This window comes from Eutrigla gurnardus, assembly GCF_963514095.1.
Source record: "Eutrigla gurnardus genome assembly, chromosome: 22".
Classification (NCBI taxonomy): Eukaryota; Metazoa; Chordata; class Actinopteri; order Perciformes; family Triglidae; genus Eutrigla; species Eutrigla gurnardus.
This window is the reverse complement of record NC_139933.1, coordinates 7,515,310-7,534,426: the sequence shown is the minus strand read 5'-3', so window position 1 is coordinate 7,534,426 and position 19,117 is coordinate 7,515,310. Positions and strand designations below refer to the sequence as shown.

Below are 19,117 nucleotides of genomic sequence, written 5' to 3'. Positions count from 1 at the left end.
CTGATAACGAATAAATGCCGAACTCTATTAAATCGTCCTTTAGCCATTATCGCGGGGCCAATACGCCATTTTCAGAACTTATGACGGTCCCTATTTACTTAGCTATAAATCCTTGCCATGTAACCAGCAGATTTGTGACTGGTAATGATCTGCTCAGCCAGGGCCATATGAAATGATCCTGACCCCTTTCAGATCGCCAGGAATTAAATTGACCGGCTTGCCCCGACCCCCACCATCTTTTCCCCTCTCCTATCACCGCCGTCTCGTTAGATAAAAAAAACTCTGAAGTTCCCGAGTACTCCACTCACAGCAAGACCAAGACAAGTATTATCTCCACAAGTTTTTAAAATGAAAATGAGGTAAATACAGCACCTGGGAGGAAAAAGGCAAAATGTATATCATCTATTTACTTTGCATTTGCCCCTAGCATGAACTCTTCCCAAGGCATTGTGTGTGTGTATGTGTTTTAGATATACTACGTAATTGTCATTTTTCACTCCAACCTCACACATTGTTATTGCTAATTATTGCTGTGTTTTTCACAATTCTGTATTTGACATTGTATGATTTAAACATATTGGTAGTATTTTTGCAAAAAGGAAATTGGGAAAATAAATAAAATGAAGAAATGAAGGGAATATGCAACTTGCTTAATTCCCAAAGATAAACATGTTTAAAGGGACATTTATTATGTCCCTTTAAACATTAATTCAATTTAATTTATATTAATTTATATTTATAATTCCATCATTTACATTATTATGTTGATGTTGACTTTGAATTAAGAATAAAGCTGTGGATGTTCACAGATTTAAATGTCACATACCTCAAATTCTGAGGTGAATTCATGTGTTCATGGATGGATAAAATTACAATTTTATTGTTTTTCATTTTGAAATACAATAATTTGACAAACAATAAATAAATGTGATCATTATTAAGAATAATTAATAACAATAATTACAAATATAACACAAGAATTTGCTAAATGCACAATATAAATGTATAGCAACATTCCACAATATTAATTCTATACTGATACATTTATTTAAATTATTTTCTTTATGGGGTGTGGTAGTTCTAGATTTATAAATATCACTGTTAATTTTTTGGGCTTAATGTTTAACGAAGGGGGAAAACAATATTTGAAATGAAATAGGGAGCGTTTCTGCAGCTATTCCTCGACAGGATTTTGATTGAAATCCTCAGAGTCTCAAACGTGACATTTCTGACAGCGAATCTCCTTCCAACTTCTGCAAGAAAATGTCAGTGTCACTTTTGTGTCTTGCTAATTTGCCAGGAATATGCATTTCAATTACACATCTTGGTTCTTGATACATATGTTTCTAAGATGTGTAGTTCATGGGTCATCATTGAAATGGTAATAGGGAAATGTTCAAAAAAAAAAAAAGACAGAGGCAACTTTATTTAGCTTTGCTTAGCGGCGAATCATCTAAATATACTCACATGAAGCACTGTGGGACTAAATGTGCAAATGTGCATTTGAGCATTCATCTTTGGCTTTTTTCTTTTTCCGGCGTGCGAATGCAAAGTATTTGTTTTCATGCGAGCGTGTGCAATTGTGTGTGTGTGATTGTGTGCGCCTTGAGACGCGGTAACCTCTGTGAGTTGACAGCTGATTGTAAAGGTAATATATAATTAGTCAAAAGACGTTTGGTCAGAGTTGAGAGTGGCTGCGTGTGAGTGGCAGCTGTGGAGGTGAGCGATAGGTAATGTGCGTCTTCCACGTTAAAACGACGCTGTTGGCTGAATCCGTTGTTGTATCATTGTTTTTGATACAGTTCTGCATTTATTCAAAAGAATATATTCAAAACATGTGGCACATTTTGGGCAATTAAGATCACAATTCGAGATAATTGTTTTTCCTTTTTGTTGCCACTTTCGCAACGGCTGTGAATGAATCTTTTGTAGACATTGCTGACAATGAATGGAAATTGCTAATGTGGTCTTTATCTGTTGTTTATACCCCTTTGCATTCAACAGGCTGAACTGATATACACACAAAAATGTCAGTCATCAGCCTTTAATAAACTATAAACCAATTGTGAATATGTTGATAGATAATAGATCAAAACCATAAAGGAGTCAAATAGAATTTCAGATGTTTGATTTAGGACTGATATTAAATAATACAAATTAAAAAAACATTATTTAGGGACGCAAGGATCATTTGTACACTGCACCAAAATATTTTGGTGATTTATTTTTTTTTTTTTTTAAATATCAGTTGTTAATAATATGAGAAGCTGTGTTTTTATTCATTTTGAGTATCTGCATTGTGCAGCTTGGCCACCCTTGGAGTTTAAAGAAAGACCGGAGAACAATATTTAGCAATTCTGCGTGTGCATGTAGGTCCGTGTGCGTGGACCTCGATGAAAGATGGAGGATCTATTATTGGCCTAAGTCCACACCCGGCTGGAGAACAGCTGTGGGATGGTTGGAGTGAGGAGGCCGGATTTTGGGATTTAAATTTGTGTGGGATAGCGTTTGTGTTTAGGTGTGCGCGCGTGTGTGTGTGTGTGTGTGTGTGTGTGTGTAAGCTTGTGCGTGAGTGTGTGTCTGTGTCGGTCACAATCTGGCTTTGGCCAGACACTGGTCCCATGCCCTGAGCCCACTCACTGGCAGCCCAGCTTTGCATTAAACAGTGTTCCTTCCGCATGACTTGGTGACAATACGGTGGTTTCGGCTCTCGATGGCCCCTATGAGGGGCCCACCTCCTCACCCTTGGGGCCAGTCAGCCACCCACACCGGCTTCGTTCGGGGGCCCCTGATTAGCACCTCACCTGGTTCTCCGAGGAGCTGGCGTCATCCCCCAGGAGCTCGTTGCGCACCTCATCACTGTAGGCGATACGTGACCTTTTCTGCAGGGGGGGGAGAAGGAGGAGGAAAAAGGACAAAAAGGAGAAGAGACGGGAGAAAGAGGGGAGAGCAAAGAAAGAGTGACAAGTGGGGAAAAACAAGAGGGGAAATGTGGGTTAGTACTGTTGTTGATTCAAAAACACGACAGGCATTCCTTAAGCACGAGAGCCCCCTAATGGAACTCGGTGACAAACTGAGTCCTACGCATGCAGGGTTGTGTGTATGTGTGCGAGTGGAGCACTACAACAGATACTGAAAACAAGCATGTCTGGGTTTGTGCCCATGCCTCTTTCCAAGGTGATCTACTGCACTTGTGCAGAAGTGATGGCAAATAGCCCCCCCCCCACCCCCACCCCACCTTGCCCACTTAAACAAATATAAGTTGAAGGATGGAGAAACCTGATCTTGTGTGCATGGAGAGAGTGTGGAGCAGGAGGACAGAGGAGAGGGCCAGGGAGATGTATTATGAGGAAGTATCACTTGTCAGCGCTAAATCTTTTCTGGGGGCTGTCACCGCTGTCATCCCAGTGCAGTAGCAGGCTCTGTGATAACACCAATGCTGAGACTCAAACAGGGAATAATTCATCACCCATTGGCGGCCCATCGGATTTGGGGTTGCCTCTCTCTAACACACATACACACAAACCCTCTCTCTCACTCTCTCTGTCTCCAGATAGGCAAGAATAAGAGGGAATGCCATGTCCAAAAAAAAAAAGACAAACACTCAGACACACATTTCATACACACTTCAGAGTGTGCCACCTCCGATTGTCGAAGAGTGGGCTGCCGTTGTACCGCTTGTTTACAGACGCCCGACCCATGGAAAAACAGCCTCTTGGCATGCCCTCTAAACTAAATACACACCAGCAGCAGACACAGAAAGTGTTTACTAAGCCTCCTTCGCTTTCTCTCCCCGCCTTGACAGGGTTTCTAGGTGGGCTGCAGGAGGTGGGGAAAAATCAAAGACAAACACCAGCACAGGAATGAAAATATCACTTTTTCCTCAACACAATTTCTTTTTTTTTTTAATATATATTTACTTAGTTCTCGACTCTAAAAAAAAAATAAAACAAAAGTCAGAGAATCAGTGAAGGAACACCAATTACCTGGTGGGGGCATTCTTTTCCTCAAATACAGTATCCTTTCCCAGTATCTTTCTATTATCAGTAAAAGTTTGAAGAAGCTATTGCATGAAGTACTTTGATGCTACCTTCCGTAAGAGAAGCACAAATCAAACTTGAAAAAGCCAATTCTAACCTCATGAGCGATGATATCAAGTTCCTTGATTGAAATAACTTTGGAACCAATCACAATCGAGCCAGTTGATTTTTTTCTTTTTCTTTTTTTTTTTTTATTTGTCTTTCCTCATAATCTGGAGCACTGAGTGGAAAGTCATGGCTGATGTGATTTGGCTGTTATTATCGTGATGGTGAGGACCACAGTTCTCTGGAGTAATTACTGACGAGACGAAGGGTCTGATTGACCCAGACCACAAAACCCATTAGATAAAGAGCGCACCCAAACAATACTCAACCACGGGGACCTAAGCTAACCACAGAACGCCCGCTGTGGGGAAAAGAGACGATCGGCAGCACAGACCCCCCTCCCTCCCCTCTCCCCAACATGCATTTCACAGGAGCACTATGTCAAAATGTGCTGTTGTGTCTATTTTTACAATTGTTTTGTGATTGTGCCATACACTCAGCTCAATTATGACTTTTTAATGTTTGCAATAATTGTAGCAACACTCAATTATGTCATAGAAAATTCAAAAATATCTAAAAAAATAAATAAATAGGTGATATGACAAACTTGATATCCATGAATTTAACACAATTTTCTTTTTTTTCTTTTAAGACTCTTACTCTGGCAAAGGTTACATTAACAGATATATTATATAATAATTACAGATTTTTCCATAAAATGTAAAACAATTAAAGTGATCAAATTGTGTTCCTCTAAATTTAGATAATTTAAAATTGTATTTATTTCTTTTTTAATTTTGAATACTATCATGTTTTTTTAAACCCCATCCTCTGTCCAGAGTGCAGAGAGGTCACTGTGCTGCTGTCAGGACATTAAAAGTAATTTCAGATTTGAGTAAAACCAGAAAGACAATAAGCATCAATTTGAAGACAGCACGTACACTTGTACACAAGTCACACACGCACACACACACACACACACACACACATTTGTTACCAGGAAAAACACCCACATATTCCATTTAAGTGGAGTTTCATCTTAAAGAGCAGCAGTGCAACTAAGGGGGGAAATAAGACTTCACCAGTAATTGAGACGAGGAAGCCTGGGAGCAGCATTGATTTGAATGTTAAGGCTTACCATATGCAAGGAGTTTTTTGGTATTTCTAAATAGCTGACTGTTACAGATGAATGTGTGAAGCGTCTCTGCAATGAGAACAGGGTAGATAACAAAGGAAAGTAGAAAGAATGGAAAATGTCATTGAAATGAAAGTGTGCCGCTACTTCCCCTGTACCTACAGTATACACTCCGGTTTTTGGATTCCCCCTCAGGAAAACAACAGATTCCTGAGTGATTACTGTCTTCCCATTTGATGTCAAACATAAACAGTTGTGCAATAGTGACTGCTTAATACAGTAACAGATTTTGATTATAAGTTAGGGTGTGAAGCAAAAAAAAATTGCTAAGTGACAATAAGATCAGGAAAGCAGATTTTAGAACAATAAAAATAATAAAAAGAAAATCTATTCTATAGAAGAAAACGCACTGAAACTATATCATTGTAGTTACAGTAGGTAAAGACGGAGCTCCACATCTTAAGACGAAACCAACTAATCAGGCTTTGTAATCTAAAAAAGAATGAGCGCTTTCAGAAGATACCTTATTGCTCAGAAAAGAGAAAAAAAAAGATCTTTTTTTAATCCTTTTGAAAGGTCTGTCTTTTGTCACTTTTTTAATCTTGGGTGAGAATTTGCTTCTATTCCCGGAAGCACACAGGAAAAGTACAAAGGTACATCTTAACTTTATGCAAAGTGGCCTGCCTTTAAAACTCTACACATCCCGTCAAATGCAGCGATGGAGGTGCTGGTGTCCTGTCAAAAACACACGTTTTACCTATTTTGACACGGATAGCAGACGAAAAAGAAAGAAAGAAAAAAACCTCTTCTTTACCCATCAAAATATAATTACATATGCATGCATAACAATTCATATCAGATATGCTAATCAGTTTGGCATAATCCTCTGAACAGCAAATTATATTTATTTAATTATAGCGAATATATGGATCTTTCCTTTGTGTGCAATTTCTTTCTAGCATATGGGCATCCATCGGTATATATTGTCTAAATTAACATGATTATTTTTAAGTTCCTTCATAGACCAGAGAGAAGAAAGTAAATCTTTAAAGAAAAACATCTGTTTGCAGAAAATGTATTGGTGATTGTAAAACAATGACCTTTCCTAATTTCAAGCACTCCACAATCACGGTCTTTGTAATGTAAAAGAAAAGTTCCACCATCTACAAAAAAAGTGGCAATAATTAAAATCAAATAAACCACGATTTATATACACATTTCGATGCCCTCCAACTCTCCTCGCTTTTTTTTTTTACCCAGTGCAACGTGTGACACAAGGACAAGCGCAAATAATTGTGGCGCCTGGAAAGCTGAAAAATGTAAACAGTTCATTAGATGAGGAAATAAAAGGCGTAAAAATACCCAGGGGCAGAGTGTAATGAGGGGCCCTGAAGTTCCTCTGCAGACGCTTTTTCCCTCCACTTTCCCAAGCTTTTCCTTTTCGCCTTGCACACACAGCTGGTGGCATAGCATGAAGAGTAATTAACCATATTCAATGTATAATACTATGTTCCATTACAGGCTTTTTCACCAGTAGGAGAGCGGCTGGGCATTTCCAAATTTAGAGCCAATAACACTTATGTCCGGCTCCATGTCCATGTCTGAAACTGGCATTCAGCCTTTTATTTTCCTAACTGTGAGAGCTGCTCGATGAATGTGGAAACGTATGAAAACCACTATTTTGATAACAATTTTCAGGCGTGCAAATAATGTAATTTAAAAAGTTGTAAAAAGTGAAAAACAAATAAGTCAGCAATAACTAACAAATATGGGTAATTTATCGTCAAGAATGGGTGCTAAGCTCAAAGGTTATCTGCAGCACTTCCTTTCCTCTCTACCCCTGCTGTGATATTTTCCCAGGTGATGTGTGGACCAGTACCAGCAGGTCCCACTATGGTCCGCCCCCCCCCCCTACAACTGGGGGCAGAGGTGGGCCAAAGCGGCATGGCATTAAAAGGAAGCTGAGACCTTTAAGCAGGCACAAGTATCACAACAGCATCTTAAATAATGCATGGCTGCTTGGCAGGGGTTTAACACACACACACGCACACGCACAGGGCACAAAGGAGAAAACACACACACAAACTGTTGTCTAGTGTCTTCTACTCTCCTTAAACACAAACAAATTGGGAGAGGTTGTTCAATTAAGTAAGTGCTCTTTTTTTTTTTAAATGCATTTGATATATTATCAGACAAAAGGCAAGCAACTACAATTGGGATTGTCACAGGAGGGTGTCATTTGTGCCTTTGTTTTATTGTGGTCTTTGGTGTCATCGAATCCCCCTCTTCTCGCTGTGGTGCGTCTTTGTGCGAGCGCGTGCGCGGGGGGGGCACTGTCTGAACGACGGAAGGCTTCCACGAGCCCCTGCATCCCGGGGAAACCTCCTTTAAAGAACGTACACGCGCAACATATGTGAACGGTAGCCCGGTGTGTGTTCTCTCCCCTAATAGAAGTGCAGCAGTGGTAGAGGAGCCGGCGCCTTAGATAACAGCATGGGGCCTCTCATTAGCTCACAGGTTGGTGCTTTGGTGGCTTCCACGCACGCCGCATTGTGTTCCACTTCCATGAAAACCTGAAGGAGTGTGTGAGGAGCCGTTGTCGAAAAACACAAATAAAGGTGAGCAATCAACCGAGGCGAGGTAAGAAATGAGCCTGCGACATATCTAAACAGGTACGAGGTGGCGAGACTTCTTTTAGGGTGACGGAGTGTATCAGCTTCAAAAAGATATTATGTCACAAAATAAAAACCTGACACGGTCAGACACAACAGCGGAAAAAAGAATCTCTTATTAGTTTAATTCAATGAATGCAATCTGCTATTTTTACATTGTACCGCTGAATCTATAACATTCTTTTATATTATACAAGTAAACAGGATTTCATCTCCAGGGGATAAATACCTAGCAGTTTGCTGGTGATAGAGTACACTATTCTGATGGGGGGCCTTTCATGCTTGTACCTCTGTGATACCGGTGGTGTATTTCCCTGTCAAAGTCATTTCTATTGCTAAGTACAGCCGAGATCAGTCAATAAGCCTAACGACTGTACCCACAAAGCGAGAGGCCGAGAGGCGGCAGGAGAAGAGAGGAGGGGGGGAAGGATCGCAAGTGAACTCCAAACAAAAGAGCAAATTCGAGGAGGGCTTTGATTGAAGAAGCGCCATATACTTTTTGAAGGCCGAGGGATCATCTCTCAATGGTTATTTCTTTAAGGCATGAGGGCCCGATTAAACCCAATATTAAAATATGGAGGCACTTCTAATGAAAAATCAAAGGCCCCGCTTCCCCTATCCCCCGTCCTTCCATCTCTCTTTCCCTCCTTTTCTCGTGTTTTGTCAGGTTTTTCTCTCTGATGTGCAGGAGGGGACAGGAAGAGGTGCAGAGAGGAAGTATGAAAAGAAAGAAAGAAAGAAAAAGAGCAAGAGAGGGAAAGATTGAAAACCGGGAAAGAGGGAGGGTTATGGAGATGAGGGACCTAGGTGCTGGTGGTGCAAAACAGAGACAGACAGCATTGGTTGGAGGAGTAAATCAATAGAGCAGAGCCGTCGGGGAGGCGGGCAGCCAGGGCAAGCAGAGAGGAGAGGAGAGGGGGAACCAGCACAGGGGCTCGGGCTCCGATCACAACGCTGGCTTCTGGCGTGCAGTGGGGAATAAAGTGGGTCTCCCCGGGTCAGCACCAGAGAAAAAGGTGAGATTAGAGGAAAGTGGAGGAGGGATTTTCACAGAGTGAAGGTGGGAGGGGTGGGAGAGGTGGGTGTTGGAGGATGACGAGGAGAGTGAAAGTGTGTGTGGAGGAAGGAGGGGGGTGTTAGGAGATGTGCAATGCAGGATACCTGGCAAGCCAGGGACCAACCGGCCCATTAGCCTGTGGCTACCTACATATGGTTCACTGAACCCTCTGCTGAGAAGAGCTCCTCTCCTATCAGTCTTCCCATCTTTTTTAAAGAAAGAAATACTTTCACTTTTAACCCTGTCTCTGCTTTGGAAAGAGGTTCACTCCTGACCTCGATTTATGATTCATTTTTTGTTTGATGTCTATTCTTGGAGTGTTATCTAAAATTGAAAAATGTAATAAAAAAAAAATATATAAAAAAAAACCTAGACACAAAGGGAGAGGAGTCGGGCCTGCTGAGCGCGTGCGTGTGCGTGTCCGTCAGTGGACACGCACAGAAGACTATCTCCTTCAGTGCTTTGCCTTTTCTTGTAATGTGACCATTGTTGATGCTGAATAGCTCGCTCATTAGCATAAGAATGCAGCAGCACATATAGGGACTTAGCCAGATCATTATCTCTATATATTTATGTATACTTTGTTATTTCAGTGGCCAGGACACATTCAAATGCTGATGAGGCCAGTAAGGCCCCCTTCCAAAGCCCTTCCAACATGTGCCCTCCTGAACTTCCCAATACACTTACCAGTTTCCTGGGAGTCTGCAGGTTTTGTACTGGAATTCACAATAGAAGTTAAAAAAAAAAATGATGGGAAATAGCCATGTGATGGCTTTAGAGAAGACACGCTAACACGTCTTAAGCAGATTTTAAAGAATAAAGTATAAAGAGAAGAAGCAGCAGGAATAAATGGTGGAGTTGAATTATTCACCAAATCAATCATCTGCAGTTAATGATTCAAAAGACACAGTAGCAGAAAATATAAAAAGTCAAAAAGACACAAATAATATTAATTTAATGAGCTCTTTAAGAATTTCATTGATTTTTAAATGGGCAAAAGGTTTTGTTTTCCTACTGGGAATTATTGGCCATTTGGTAGACACTTAAAAGTAGACAATGTGTTATGTGAAACAGATCATTTTCTGAAATAAAAATGTACAAAGATAAAAATGTACAAAAGGTTTGACAATGCAGAACAAACAAGTGCTCTATGGTAATGATGGGAACAAAACTAAAGAGTTTAGTCTCACTGCAGGAGCAAGCTGATGCTCTAACGGCGGCCAACCTCTGGGATAATTGAAAAAGAAACTCTAATTCATCTCCCACAATGTAATTGTCATCAAGGCCACAGTCAGATTCCACTGCAGGCTTCAAAAACACGACAGAAAAGGCAAAACTGTTGGTCGCTGAGAGCAAAAACACTTTCCCTTTCTTTTCCGACTCCCTCATTAGAAACACTTAGGATGAGAGGGAGAAACTAAGTTTAATTGTGCGTCCGCATGTATGTGTGAGCAGGGGTTAAAACATTTGTAAACACGGAGCTTCAACTATAAAGAAACGGCAGCAAAAGACGCAACGCAAAGAATTCTTCCTCTATTTACCCCGCTCCTCGCTCCTCGCCTTCGCCGTGGCTCACTTATTAAAAAGCAAATGCCACTGACTAAAATGTAGAGGAAAAACACAGACCCAATGATTCATAATATATTTCATAAATACTTCATGAATGCCTTCACCATACTTAAGCCAGTCTGGCAAAAAAAAAGAAAACATTGTCACCTATTCTAGTACCCGCTTGTCAGCACATCACTGGGGAGTGGGTGTCACATGTCACTTCTGGTTTACACCACTGCGTGGGACAGGCTCGGTGCAAGGAAATCGGGGGTAGGACAGAAAGAAGAACAGAGGAGAAAGTGAAGGGGAGGTGGAAAGGGGAGTAGAAAGAGGGAGCAGAGGAAGGAGGAGGAAGGGGTTGTTATCACATCATCGCCCCATGTCTTTATATTTCCCCCCTTATTATCTTTGGCCCCCACTCACTCCAGTCACTCAATCACACAAGCCCCGAGGACAGCGAGGGGGACCTGGGAGAGGTCTCCTCTCCGTGGCAGACTCAGCCAGACAAGCGTCTGAAAGCTATACTGATCGCTGTCAGTGTGTGTGGAAGTACGGACGACTTCGGAAAAGGGGGCCAGGAGAGATAAGCGAGAGAGGAAACGATCGCGTGGAAGGATAACGGCCGAATTTGCACACTGCCAAACAAAAAAAACCTGTGCTCCAGGCATAATGCAGATGCTCCACCAACACAAGACAAGTGTTAACATAAAGAGATAGGGAGAGGGAGTAGAGGGTGATCTGCTTACAAATGATGGGCTGTGTGATTTCTGCAAGTTTGACTCGTGACAAGAACTCATCTCGTTAATGACCAAGAAACTCATAAAGGATGAGCAAAGAAATGCGTTCACACTCCTCTGTCTGGGACGAACATATTTTACTTATGAGAATTGTGCACGCTCTCGTCTTTGTTCAGTGGTCATTAGCAGTGAAACACATTTTAAATTGTTAACTTGAGAAGCAGTAGTAGTAGTTGAAAACGGTTGTATATCCCCTATTGATGCTCAACTGCGATCACATGTGATCGATGGCATTGTTATGCTATTCATGGCGTGACGTGTCAATCAACCATCAATAAAATGATTTATTGATATGTGATACATACATTTTATATAACAATAAAGTAACAAAACTACTGCACTTGGTGATATCCTGGTTTGTGTCTCACTCGCATCTTTTTTTTCTCCTGCTAATAGAACATGAGCACGCCACTGCTGGACAACACATCCTTTTGTCCTTATTGTGACACTGTCCTTCAACCCAGATTTGACCCACTGCTGCCATTACGCCATCAAACCCACGAAAAACGAGCGACAAAAGGCTAATCCACGAATGAATCCCATCTTCGTGTCCATAAAGCGGACATGTAAAAAGCCCCCCCCCCCCCCCCACCCAACACCACAAATCCACAAAGGGCTTGAGGAAGACATACTGTGTACAACAACTGCCAAATGAAAGACATAATGCATAAGAAGGGAAGAAGATCTATTTGTTTACATCTTAAATCTGCACTCAAGAGAAAATATATGGGGGGGAAAAATCCCTCAATTTGGAGGGGGAAGCCTTTTTTTAAACTGGTTACGAGTGATTAGACTTTGGTGTCATTGATGGGTTGTTAAGCAACAAACCATGAAAAGAGTCAATCTGCCTTCACTCCTCTGTGTTTAATAAGAACAAGTAAGCCAAGGCAACCTAAGGCGATTTAGAGTGTCTAACATCCAACTAATGTTGGTCTGTCATGTTGTCTGCTCGCAGGAGTCACCATAACGAGGACAGGGGGGCAAACAACAAGAACCTTTCAAGATGGATTACAGCAGTGCCAATTTATCCATCACCACTAGTGTACTTGGAGCACGAGATGTACAGCGGCCCTAAAATCTCCCATCAAACCTAAATCTCAACATGATTATCATCATCTGCTTAAAAAAAGGAAATTTGTGATTTTCGGAGCTTCTTAAGAGTAACGCACAACTTTCTAATAAATGACTTTGCAAACTTCTTCTTCCCTCTTCTGGGTCGTGCCGAACATAATGAGTTTATGGCCGCTTTCAGCTTAAGTTGGATAGTCTCCGCAACCTTGAATTGTCCGTAACCATTAATTAAAAACACATAAACATTCACACAGTACCTAAATGGAGAGCAGCTTCATCTCATCCTCGTTCTCTAAATACATAACAAAATATTAGTGGGCTTTCCGAGTAAAGTTTGCACGCTTAAACTCCAGCCTACAACAGAAAGCACGCGCACAGAGACAATACCCTATACTTTATGTGGCATTTCAAGAACTCGGGAAAAAAGATGTTAATTCATTGCAAATGATGAACGGATCGCGGATGACCTTCAGATGCAGAGGCAACAAATAGCTCTGGGGTTTGGAAACAGGAAAAGAGGCTTATGGAAAACTTCTGATAGCATTCTTACTGGCAACTGGAACATGCAGCCTGAGCTGTGAGTGGTGAAGTCAAGAGTCATTCATTAGTTCCTCTACAACAAGTCAATTTATTCTGATAATAGGGGACCAAATAAAACCATGTACAGTAGCACGCCTTGGCCTCATCTGAGGTATCTCAATTGATACATATCAGGTTTTAAAACTGATCTTATTTGTATTTTCCGCATCTCAGTCAAAGCATTTCTCCTCGCGTACAAGTTGTTATTAAAAAGGTTGAACTATTTTATTAAATAAAGCACTCAATAACGTGTCCCGACTGAAAGCTACATTTCAAGTTATCTCCGGAAGGTTACGTATAACTATGAAACTCATAGATCCGGGTAACAATGAAACAAGAAGCACCAACAGCTTTTTTCATTCCATTCACTTCTGTGTACCTGGCAAATAAACTGTTCAATATTTCAAGGTTGGCCCGACTCTTTGGAAATGCATTAATTATCTCCCTGGACGGACACTAGGAGGCATTCTATCTAAAGGTTTTTTATTGAAAAAGGAAAAGGCAGGCCAGATAGCACACTTGACCGTGAGTGTAACTCCAAACAATAACCCCAAAAGACAATCAGAGAGATCAGGGAGGGATATTTGTATCCCTGTGCCACGTTGGCTTGGTGATTCAATATCACAAAATACAAACGTCAACCTTTTTCAATATCCGTAATTGAATATATGACGCTACGGGTGACTGAGAAAGAAGAAAATCTCTCCGTCTTGATTTCAAACTTTAAAACCCTCACTTCAGGTGACAGCTTTTCAAAAGGTGACCGTATCACATTTTTCACATCTTCTAATAAGTTGCATTATGTATAATCTCTCTCTGACAAAGACTGGGTAATGATATGCATTTCAAAAGGAACACTGATGCTTGATAATGACTGACATATTCATAATACTCTATGAAATAGTATACGGCATATTATGACTAATCAACAATAGCTTTCTATTCAGACAAAATCGGGGTTGATCCAACTAAATTAAACCTGCTCCATCGCACTAAAGAATTACCCAGCGACTCTCGTGGCATTAACGAAACTGCCTTGACCATTACTGACACCCATTCCCACTTAATGATAGAAAAATGTGAAGTATTCAAAAATAAAACTTATCAGAGCTTGATATTTAATGACTACCAATTAACCTTTATCCCAGTCAAGGATCCTTCAACACAAAAGGCTCTCACATTCGGACCAGAAGTATTTATTTTGCTATTGAAAAGACAACAAAATACAATTAAAAATATTAAACTCCCCACCTTAAATACAGCTTGAGGAAAGGATAAACGAGCTGTAACACTTAATGTCAGAAAGATTAATTGGGAGAGGAGATGGGAGAGTTAGCATTTGAAATGTTTACAATATCATTTTAAAAAGACATTCAACATTCCTGAAGAGACACTATTTCATTCATTTTTTGTTTGCTTCCTTAATTAACTGTCAGAGCTCGACTGGGCATAGGCAAACTAAAGAAAATGTATAAAGTTATGACTCGTAGAACACACCTTGTATTAAATGGGCTTTCGTCCACAAGGACATTTTTGGTAACATTATTTTCAATCTCTTTTACAAAGCATAAAGGGTGAGGTCAGGCATAGTAATAAGTGGAAGGATTTATCATAGCAAGTCCACTCATACATCAGAAAGGCAAAGTAATTGGTAAATGTGCCCAATATTGTCCTTGTCCTGGACCTTAAGTGGAGGGAAATTCTTAGAGCAACAGCGCCATCTGCTGCAAAAAGAGCCTAACAGCCACCACATCTGGCGCAAGTGGGAGGTAAGCTGATGCCTTAAAGTAATGCATTACAAAGAGAGTATTCAAGGGCTTGTAAACTTGCTTGTAAATAACATGGTGTGAATTTTGAGATGCCACCCTTCACCCTCTAACCTGACACATTCAAGTTCATTGAGATGAACCATTAACAGCAGGTTTACTGAAATGTGCGTTAAGACTAAAAAACATTGGCTATTTGCTAAACATATGCAAGCACAGACCCAACAATACAACATGGGACACCTTTGAAAAGGGGAAGAAAGGAAGGACTTTGATATTAAAGAATAACAGGGTTTCCAGGACTGACAAAATTACCTCTAAATCTCTGAGCCAGCGTTGCCTCGTGACAGCTTACGGCTGACACCTCATTATGCCGATGTCAGAGGCGTCACGCATTTACAATTAGCGTGGCACATCGTTTGAGTCACATCCTCAAAAGTGGATTGCGTTTTGTGAGACGCAGCAGACGTCTGCAGACCCCCCCAACTTCCCTACTGGGACGGACCAAGCGTGGCCCTTTGAGGATGGTGGCTCGGTTTACCCGATAGATTTCATTAAATTAAGCTTACGTGGGGTCTCTTCTTTGCCTGATCAAAGCCGCTGCTAAGAGCCATGCTGTCTTGAATCCCCTGACCAGGACAAGTTGACTCTATCAAATTGGATTTTCATTGTTCTTCTTCGGGTTTTTTTCACACTGACTTAGTCTTGTTTTGTTTTTTTGGTCAGACTGGCATCCCCTTTAGGTTTGCCACGACCCAGCACCTTTAAGACCCCCAATGTCCCCTCTATTATCGCCAATGAAGCTGTCGACCAAGCTCAACAAAGCCACACCTCAAATATAGACCTTTGGGATGCCTGTTTGATAAGTTGTCTTCCGGGATGAAATGGCTGGGTTACCGAGGTCGACTCGGGCCCTGTCTGGAAAGGAGCAGGAATGAGGTCTCAAGCTGGCACACCGGTGGTAGGAAGACTTCAAACCACGGGTGAATGGGAGGATGAGAGAGCAGGTTAAGGGGGGAGACACCCGTGGGAGGCCAGTAGGGGGTGAGTTTGGGGGGGGATTGGGCAGTGAGGGAGTGGAAAGGCCTTGATATCCACGGAAAGCACAACAAAGCTGGAGCTTTTTACATTAAAAAGAAAAGGAGATTGCCTTTTTTCCACTAGACGCCTTTCGAGCCGAGTGTCATGTCCTCCCTGGGCCTGCAGGAAGTGAGGGGCTGAGCTCAGCTATAGCATTTGGCACATCTAAGGCACATCTGAGGGGGCTGAAGTTCTTGCCGTCTGAACACTTGCATGAGATTTACGGGAGCTAGATGTTGCCGCGTGAGGTGGGTGATCCTGGTTTAAATGCACGCTGATCTGACCACACCACACACAGAGGTGTCAAAAAGAAAATGACTCCGTTAAACTGGGGAGTCGCGGTTACAAGAAGAGCAAGATTCTTTTATTCTTTATCCACTAGGACTTTCCTAACCGCTGTTTTTGTGTTCCAGTATTGTGGGCCTTAAGCAGCAATATGGAAGAAAGATATTGAGTATTTAGAATGTGGATGGAGGAAATTCTAAGTGAAAGGTCTCACATGTGAGAAATTTGCACCAACATCAGCCACAGCTGGCGCTGACTGCTTGATGATTGAGCACGGTAAGTGTGGGGAGAAGAAAAGTTCAAGATTAATCGTCAGCCAATTAAGTGCCCATGGCGAGGAAACGTAAACTCTTTTGGCACGGAGATCTCCTCGTCTGATCTCAGTTAGCACATCTCTGTTGTGTTCTCACAGATCACTTCCACATGATATCGCCATCCACATGGGTTGTTTATGCATCTTGTTTGTTCTGCAAATGGAACAGTGGTGGATTGGGGGTGAATTTGTTTTTTTTTATTAAAAAAAATGTATGAGGTATTAAGCAGATGTTGAGATAATGATTAGGGTGGTTTGTTTTGTTTGTCAGCTGTAAGTCGGTGCATGCATGGTGTCAGAGACAGAAAATGTTATGATATATTGAAAATATGCAGTTTCCTTCATTGGAACCACATAAGCAACATAGTTAAATGCTTCAACTTTCCCAGATCAGCCTTTTGTGAATTAGTCTAAAAGTTCTAAATCTTCCAATTCAGTAGTTATTCTTCCAACCCATCCCGAGCATGTGGATATATTTCACATCACATTTGATTTGTGGAAGGACTCGTCTGCTCTCGAGCTCAAGGTCGGTTGCATTTACACTACGGGTTTATTATCCTGTTGTGAGCACCGACACAACAAAACTGACAATGGAAAACAATAACAGACAGGAGGGGAAAAAAAGACATCATTAAAGATACATATTTTTTTGCAAGGTAAAAGATCTGAATACAAACAATGAACTGCATGCACTTTTGCAACTTACAGTAATAGGAAAAGCTATAAAGGTAAGAAGAAAACAAGCAGGTGTTGTAATTACATGAAATAATTGCTCATTTCTATCACATTATTGATTAAAATGCCTTGAGCAATGTTGGTAGCCAACAATGTGAACTAAAAGCAATGGACCTACAAGAGCCGGGCTGTTTATTAACCTTTGATAGAGGCTGGAGATCAAGTCCGGACATACAGTGATTTATGAATTACTAAACAAGGCCAGATTCTACAGCAACAACACAAACACACAAAACCTGTTCTCAATAGGCATCACTTGCAAGTTCCAGTGCAAACTCTGAATTAACCTCGGTGGATGCACCACTGAGCTTCAGCGTAGGACTGTGTGTTTGTGTGTGTGTGTGTGTGTGTGTGTGTGTGTGTGTGTGTGTGTGTGTGTGTGTGTGTGTGTGTGTGTGTGTGTGTGTGTGTGAGAGAGAGATAGAGATGGAGAGAGAGAGAGGGGAAGTTTCGTTGAGGGAACGAACAATGGATGTGCATGTAAACCACAAAGGACTTGAGAAGATGGCAACGTATAATTATTATATTTGTAATATTTAGGTAACCATTAATAAGAAAGATTTAATAAGGTGTTAAAGCACTTTAAGTACTTACAAAGTCTTTCTCAAGCTTCTCCATCTCCTGCTTGTAGCTCTTCAGTCTGCTGTTGTACATGGCTCGGCTCTGGATGGGGATCTCCCGCACCTCCAGGTCCATCTGCTCCATCTAAAACCAGCAGTTAATCCGGTTTATTTAATGAACATTTTTTTCCTGGCGAACAACAAACTAACCTGGAATAAAAATAATAATAATTACAAAATTGACAGGTTAAAATATAATTCTGATCCTAGGTACCAACCTGGCGATGTGTGCATTCTCTTTCAAATAATAAATAATAAAAGTTCTCCCTATCCTCTAATGATCATTCTCTTACCGTCTATGCATTTCCGTAAATGATATACTGCTAAGTCTAATAAAAGGTAAGCTTATGATTTATGACAATAAGCTGCTCAAGATTCGACGTGTGACAACTTTGAAAACGTCAAACTTTCTGAAACGAGTAACTTCAGCGACATTAACTTTGTTCCAGTGTTGATTGTAAAAATGCCTCCCGCTCACGTCGCTCAGCTGTGATAAAAGTTGCGATGGAGGAAAGCGGCGCCGTAAATAAATACACAATCAAATATGAGCGCCCCTTCATTGCGGCGACGTGCACGGGCCCAACAATGTCACACCGAATGAAGTAAAAGTACATTTGACGCGTGGCTAGACAGGTCTCTCTGTGGCGGATTTGGAGGAAAACTAATCACTGTGACATAACAAGACAACTGCGACAACAATTTGTCTCTGTCAGGTGACTTTGCTCATTTTTAAACAGCAACATGAAGACTCCCACCTCAAGATAATGGCTTGAAATGTGTCATAGGGGTGTCACTTAAAAGCAGATTACTGGAATGTAATCATGTGAGGAGGAAGCCTCCTTTCCGCCATGTGAAGTGTGTGTGTGCGTGTGTGTGCGTGTGTGTCTGCATGTCATGTCACCACCAGGATAATACAGGTGCTGTTGTCGGGTGCCAGTGAAGATTGTCCCCTCCCTCTTTCCACAAATTCATTATTTAGGAAATGGGAAGAGGAGAAAATTACTGATCAAAGACATACCAACTCTCTGACTTCTTCAAGCTGTTTGTCGACATTTAGAACCAGCTGTGTCTTCTCCTCTGAAAGAGAAAAAAACAGCAACATATTGATCAGCCGACAGAGGAACAGCGCTTCATGACAACAACCTAACTCCCCCGCAACGGGGGAAGAGAGGGGGAGAGAGAAAGAAAGACTGGGAGAAAACAACACACGAGGACACATTTGAAGATATATTTACACATTCTCTCTACACGAGAGCCAACATTTGATGTCTCTTAGTTATTGGCGTCTATGAGGCCTTTGTTGGTTTCTGTTGAGGAGCAGTGAGACACCTCGTGCCAACTCAAAGGGAAGGGAGGTGTCAGCTTTGCTCA

The 19,117-nt window shown here is 41.3% G+C and overlaps 1 protein-coding gene across 4 annotated transcripts in view; it reads right to left on the bottom strand.

Annotated features, from left to right (window-relative positions):
- Nucleotides 1-19,117, bottom strand: part of vti1a (vesicle transport through interaction with t-SNAREs 1A) — a 107,471-nt gene that overhangs the window by 84,198 nt on the left and 4,156 nt on the right. For all 4 annotated transcript variants that reach the window (XM_084040605.1, XM_084040606.1, XM_084040603.1 and 1 more), the window contains exons 2-4: nucleotides 18,765-18,823; nucleotides 17,721-17,831; nucleotides 2,805-2,882 (exon numbers count right to left, since the gene is read on the bottom strand). In XM_084040605.1, coding sequence (XP_083896731.1) covers nucleotides 2,805-2,882; nucleotides 17,721-17,831; nucleotides 18,765-18,823 — 248 coding nt within the window. The remainder of the gene's footprint in view (nucleotides 1-2,804; nucleotides 2,883-17,720; nucleotides 17,832-18,764; nucleotides 18,824-19,117) is intronic.